The following is a 6,773-nucleotide window of genomic DNA, read 5'->3' on the forward strand; positions in this document are numbered from 1 at the left end:
TCAATGCTGTAGAACACTGACAGCACAACTGTCAAACTAAAGTTGGGCATGGTCCCTTTAAGGAAACCGGCTGATGACGCATCATCAAATGACGTCATCAGACCTGCTTCCTCTAATTGGCCGGCAAACGCGCTGGGCGGGCTTAACAAGCCCAATCAAGGGAAAATCATTTCAGAGGCCGGGATAGCGACAGCAGCGGAGTCGGGGCCCGTCTCCCACCACCGACCCGTCGAGGTCAGCAAAATCGCGGCCTTAGTGACTGAAGAAAGATCCCTTTTATGTCCTAGTGTATGGGCTGGAATATCCCTATACCAATGATTAATTGTAAGACACAATAAATGTTCAAAGAAGTCTTGGTGAGATAGCTTATGTATTGGGCAGTGTATGTGCACAAATCCTGCTTGTGACTCCCCAAGTATATATTTGTTGAAATGTGTTGCAAATTTTAATACACTGCATGAAATTCAACTGGAAAAAGTTGTCTACCCTTAGAATCAGATTGTTAATTTACCTGCCCAGTGACCAGCAATGTGAGGCCACCACTTTTCTTTAGCTCTTAAATATTTGTTTTCCTAATTTCTTTATTTTGGGAGGGAAGTTAATTATTCAGTGGTCCTTAAGTTAACACTGCTCTACTGAATAAAAACAATGAAATATGATTGGTCTAATGGACCAGTAAATATTTACTTAATTGAAAGCTTATTTTCTGCTATGTGCTTAACACTGCGGGAAGCTTCTTGCCCAAGCTTTTTAAAAACACCTTCTAGAAAACTCTAGTATGTCTATAAGGTATATGAAGTACCCATTTAGTTTCTGTTGTGCTATTGGATTTTACTGCAGTCTAATGCTGTTCCTCAGCTGCTGGTCCAGTTGTCCAGTCGTGTTCCATTGCTGATCCTGTGATAATTTGATGTGTTTGCCATTTATAATGTTTATATTTTCTGAATTTTTTTACATTTTGGTTACTTTTCCTCCTAGCTTGGGTTATATGATTTTTAGATGCTTTCTATATTTTGCTCTTGGTCAAACATAAGCTTTCTTTCCCCTTCAAATAATCTGGATTCTTTTTTTATTTTTAATTCCTCTCAGTGCTGCTGCACCTACCCACTCCATGGCCACTAAGTATTGTCTTTTCTCTTGGGCAGTCCCTCGGAACCGAGGATATGTATTAAAGGGTGGAAATGCCTGTGCGTGAATTCTTTTAACGTGGGGTGGCCGTTGCACGCCAGCTACAACACGGGCTTGATAGAGCAAGGTCTTGGTCCAATGGCAAGGGGATCCACAATGATTAAGACCAGGCTCTGCTACATCGGCCTAGCACACACACACAAACATACTCCTACTGTCCTCCTCCCTCCTTCCCGCAGGGCCTCTCTGCCTGGGTTTCATAGGATGCAGTGAGGTCCTCCCTACCTCGCTGTTGGCCCGTGCTGCACCTTCCCTGGGCCCCGACCCTGCTGGTGGTCCACGCTGCGCCAGTCCTGGGTTCCCGCCCTCGCTCCTGGGCCTCGTCCTCACTCCTGGGTCCCGGCCTCGGACATGAATGATGTTGTCTTTCACGAGCTCAAATTAGCACTAATATTCTGGTGAAGGTTAACCCGGGGGAGGTTAGTGGAACCCCATCAGTTTTTTATATTTGTGCCTGTGAGCTTCACGATTCCTGGCCCCGAGTTCCCCTCGCGATAAAATCCCTTATCTACAAGGTTTGTTACCCTCTCAAAAAATTGAACTAGGTTCATTAGACATGACTTACATTTTGCAAATGCATGCTGGCTCTCTCTGGTCAGTTCATGTATGTACAAATGCTCAGTCACTCTGTCCCTAATGTGTACAAAATTTTAGCTTGAGCAGCACCACAAAAACACCTCTGTTCTATCCACAAGTGCAATGTCGAGCTCCCTGCCACTTGCCAGTTCAATTCCCTGTCCCATTTCCACTCTGACCTCTGTCTCTGGTCTTCTATACTGTTCCATGAAGATCAATGCAAGCTTGAGGAACAGCTTCCTATCTATTAGGCACTTTCCAACTCTCTGGCCTCAATATTGACTTTAAAAACATCAGATCTTAACTATACCTCCCACTTTTTAAAAATATTGTACAAGTGTAGTTACAGATAAATCAATTATATGGTGTATAGGTAAAAGATTTATTTAACCAAGTATATAAATTACGCTTTTTTTTAAAGTAGGATTTTCTAACTATAACTGATAGATTTTGTTTGATGGGTCGATCAATCAATCAGAAAACGTTAAAGGTAGAAAATTCTAAATACAGGAAACTTTGTGATATCCGGCACCGACGGGACCGAGCTGTTGCCGTTAGATCAAAACTGCCGGACATGTTGAAACATACGGAGATTTTCAGCTCCGTGTGAATCAACAAACCCTGTTGCTTAGCAACAGCTTCAAATCAGTCGGCTGCAGCTTAAAAGCGTCTTTAGCTGAAGCTGTTGCTTAGCTACAGACCTTGCAGAGCCTGACTGGGGGGGAAAAAAGCAACGAGAAGTAAAAATACTTAAGGAAACGGCCCCTGAATTTTGCCAGTAGATAGAGCTTTCCAGACTTTTAACCTCCGGATAAACCAACGTTTCCTGTAGGTTATTTATGCCCTATTATAAGCTTCGGAAATCGAAACAAGCTTTTGAACATTTCCCTAATTGGGCCAGGTGTGAATGGTGTTTTTGAGCATTCTTTTGAGTAGATTGGGATGCGTACAAACCCTTACTCATAAAGGATTTACGGTGACATGCATTAAAGATATTGCCTTTACACATCAAAAGGTCTCAAAGCATCTTACACAATCAGTTACTTTTTGAAGTAGGTAATAAATCAGGGGAGGCCAACCTTTTGGATCAGAAGAAACAGAAGTTTCAATTATATAGTGCCTTATCATGTCACATCCAATGAAATACTTTGAAGTTCAGTTACTGTTATTATGTGGGTTAGCATAATATCCATTTCTTGCCACTCCTCTTCCTTGGTGCTGTGCACACTAATACTGTAGCTGCCCAATCAGCAGCAGCCAGCAGCAGGGCATTCTCATACCAGTTCAGCTTATTGGAGAGGGAGAGCTGCTCTACTGGGAATTTGAATACAGTGGAAGATCCACACTTCAGGAATAGAAGATCTCGATATGGCTTACAAGCTGTGGGTTGGCCACTCCTGTAATAGACTGTACCCTGAACATGTTCAATATGCAATAAGGAGCAGTTCTAGTTCATAAAGCTTATTGAAATATTTCAATAAATTGAATTTTATATCTCTGCAGAATACTCCAGTTTTTAAAATTTAGTAATTTTGATATGCTTCATCATCAATTGCATTTTTTTATTCGGTGAAATTTGCACACAGTCCACAGCAGTTTACTTACAAAAAATAAATGAATACAAGTGTAGATTTTATCACCAATACTGACATTCAGTTTTGTTGGTGATGTTGGAAATTACAGGTTATTTTGAGTCTTGGCTATATGTTCCATTGTATTTAAGTATATCACTCATCCGCTTCAAATGTTTTAGTGTATATTTGGCAGAAAATCATTTGTATATTTTAAGCAACTTTACTATATTCTACATTGAATGCTTTTACAGTGGAATTGGTCGGAACTGGCCTTGGGCCTCGGGAGGTAGCAGTATCTTGGCTGAATTTGGCACCTTGCATCTTGAGTTCATGCATTTAAGTCAGCTGTCTGGAAATCCAGTGTTTGCAGAAAAGGTCAGTCACCGTAATGTATGATTTTTAATTTATTGCTTCCAAAGTATTGAATAATATGCTGAATAATTAATACCCAAGTCATCCCTAGCCTCTTTATATGTTGAACCATTTCAAACACCTTTCTCACAAAGCCTCTGGAAAGATTATTGTATATTTAGTTTATAAAATGGATGTCCCACTTAACAGACAATGTCTCCTCAAACACCTTTTCCTGATCAAGGGACCCTGCAGCTAAGCCCTTGAGCTGACTGCACTATGATGTGTTAACAGCAGACTCGGGTGACCTGCCCTCTTACTTTATTTCCCTCCTATGTTCATTTGTGAAAGAGCCTAGCACTTCATTCTGTGTCTGATCATAGTGGTACAACCAAGATTGGAAATTCAGCTTGTGGAGAATTGTGCACACTATTCTATTTCAATGGGTAGCACTCTCACCTCAGAGTCAGAAGGTTGTGGTTTCAAGTCTCACTCCAGAGAGTTGAGCACAAAAATCTAGGCTGACACTCCCAGTGCAGTACTGAGGGAGTGCTGCACTGTCGGAGGTGCCGTCTTTCGATGAGACCTTAAACCGAGGCCCCGTCTGCTCTCACAGGTGAACGTAAAAGATCCCGTGGCACTATTTTGAAGGAGAGCAGGGGAGTTCTCCCCGGTGTCCTGGCCAACTTTTATCCCTCAATCAGCATCACTTTAAAAAAAAAAAGAGATTATCCAGTCATTATCACATTGCTGTTTGTGGGAGCTTGTTGTGTGCAAATTGGCTGCCACGTTTCCTACATCACATTTAGAAAAAGTCCTTAATTGGTTGTAAAGCGCTTTGGGACGTCCTGAGGTCATGAAAGGCGATATATAAATGCAAGTCTTTCTTTGCACAGCGATACAGTATGTTGGACCACAACACCTACTTATCTTTCGCCTGAAAACAATGGCCCAGAAATTCGGGTCGGGGGCTTCCCACGGGTGTAAGCCCCCGACCTGCACTTACCTTGCGTGCCGGCCGTTGAGCTTTGGGCCCCCGTGGAATTCCGATCTGGGGCCTGGTCCAGCTGCCGGTGCGCAGTGCTTGCGTATCCCAGGGGCGCAGTTAGTTCAATGCGTTCCCTGGGATCACGTGGGCCATTGGGAGCCAATCGGAGCAGGGAATGCTCCAGTCATAAGTTTGACCGGAAGAGCTGTCAAACTTATAAATACTACGGCCCCAAAACATCACTAAATCTTCAAATAAATTTTTTTTAAATCACATTTTTTAAATAAACTATAAATTACATGAAATAACTATTTTAAACAATTTAATTTTTTGAAAAAAATAATTTTATTTTCTAACGGGACTAAAAATAAACTTACCTTGCTTTAAAGTATTTAAAAATAATAAACCTGTGGAAAAAATGTTTTAATTTTAATTAATTCACCACTTACCTTTTAAAAAGCAGGCCTTACGCCTGCTTTTTAAATGTTTAACTTCTGGAGACTTACCCTCCCGGGAAAACCTGCAAAAAAAAAACTGCGCACGCGCAGCCTCTCCTGCGCATGCGTTCGACCTCTGAACCCCTTCTTTCAGGGGAACAGAAGTGCCGGTTTCCCGCACATGCGCAGTGCATGCAGGAAACCGGCACTTCCATTGGGCCTACGGGTGAGTACCCCATGCGTACTCGCCCGTGGAGACCCGAATTTCTGGGCCATTGTCTTGAATCACGGAAGCACACAAAACATTGCTTTTTGTCTTCAGATTTTTTTCATTTTGCAAGTGAGAATTTTATGACTTGATATAAAAATAAAATATTTATTTAATTTATACTCAGTTTGATGGAACAAAGGGGCATATGTGAGCTGTAATCGGAGCAGAGAGAATATTTGAAACCTAATTAAATATAAATTAGGTTTTGGAACAGAAGCTTTGACTTGCTTTAGCTTTAAAATTGAATCTGCGTTTATTGTAAGTGGGCAATTTTATCAATTTAGAAATTCAAAATGCAATAATTCAGGCTATTTTGACAGATGATGAACATTCGAAAAGTTTTGAATCGTCTGGATAAACCACAAGGACTGTATCCAAATTACTTGAACCCCAACAGTGGTCAGTGGGGTCAACGTAAGTAAATCCATTTGAGAATTAACTTTTCTTTCAAAAATCACGTAAGTGCATGGTCCTCGCCTACCTATTCTCATATGAGGCTTATTCTGTAAGAACACTTCTGTTCTTTTTGTTGTATGCTGCAGTTTTATTCTGTTGCGACACCAGGGAAAAGTGATTTTCACCATTTAATTAAATTCTTCTATGTTCTTTCTCTTGCTAAAAGTGTTTCTGAAATTTTCAATCATCAATATTGATTGGATTTCCTACATTTTATTATCTGTTATGTGTTGGTCAGCAACTGCTTCAGGTGATGTTGCTTTGGACAAAAATGTTCTTGAGCTAGTTGGTTGTTGACACTCGGGTTCAAGGAATACAGATCTTCCAATGGATCCTTTTATAGTCACGATTGGCATGGATTGGAGTTTGTTTTGACTCTCAGAATTGCTTTCAGTACTGTATAGTCTCCTCTAGTTTATTCAACTTGTATCTTCTTGAATATCCAAAACACTGGAAGGTGATCTTGGAAGGAAGTATAGAATCATTTGATACTGCATGAAGCAGTGTCTTGGTCATGTTCCTCACTGAAGCCAATGAAGTGCAAAAACCCGAGAATAGACTAGGTATAGGACATAGGTTATTGCATTCACTCCCATTGAGGGACCAAAGCGCTTGCTGAGTCATGTTCCATATTGTTTCAAAGTCACTGTACAGGGAAGAAGCTGTCAGTATGCTTCATGGGTCTTCCACCTCTTACCTTGAACTTCAAATCCTGATGCAATCTGTCACTACCACACAATTTACAACAATGAAATAATTAGAATATTAGTATCAGGGAATTGTTCCTCTATAGGGGCATCAATAGCTATCTCATTAGGTTATTAATAATAGATTATTGCACAGCCCCAGTGAAAGCCAATCTAGCACCAGTCAGAACAAGAAGTGGAATTCATCTTTGAAGATACCCCAAATCTTTTCTCCGGGCAACACTG

General features: G+C 40.9%; 1 protein-coding gene across 1 annotated transcript in view; it reads left to right on the top strand.

The window, feature by feature from the left end:
* The window catches only part of LOC147112720 (mannosyl-oligosaccharide 1,2-alpha-mannosidase IA-like), a 454,464-nt gene extending 448,629 nt beyond the window's left edge, over window positions 1–5,835 (top strand). The window contains exons 6-7 of the mRNA XM_085997308.1: window positions 3,590–3,713; window positions 5,706–5,835. Coding sequence (XP_085853434.1) covers window positions 3,590–3,713; window positions 5,706–5,807 — 226 coding nt within the window. The 3' untranslated portion in view covers window positions 5,808–5,835. The remainder of the gene's footprint in view (window positions 1–3,589; window positions 3,714–5,705) is intronic.
* Window positions 5,836–6,773: the final 938 nt, after the last annotated feature.

The sequence above is a fragment of the Somniosus microcephalus genome, chromosome 9, assembly GCF_052327205.1.
Source record: "Somniosus microcephalus isolate GS21.2 chromosome 9, FLI_Smic_1.0, whole genome shotgun sequence".
NCBI lineage: Eukaryota > Metazoa > Chordata > Chondrichthyes > Squaliformes > Somniosidae > Somniosus > Somniosus microcephalus.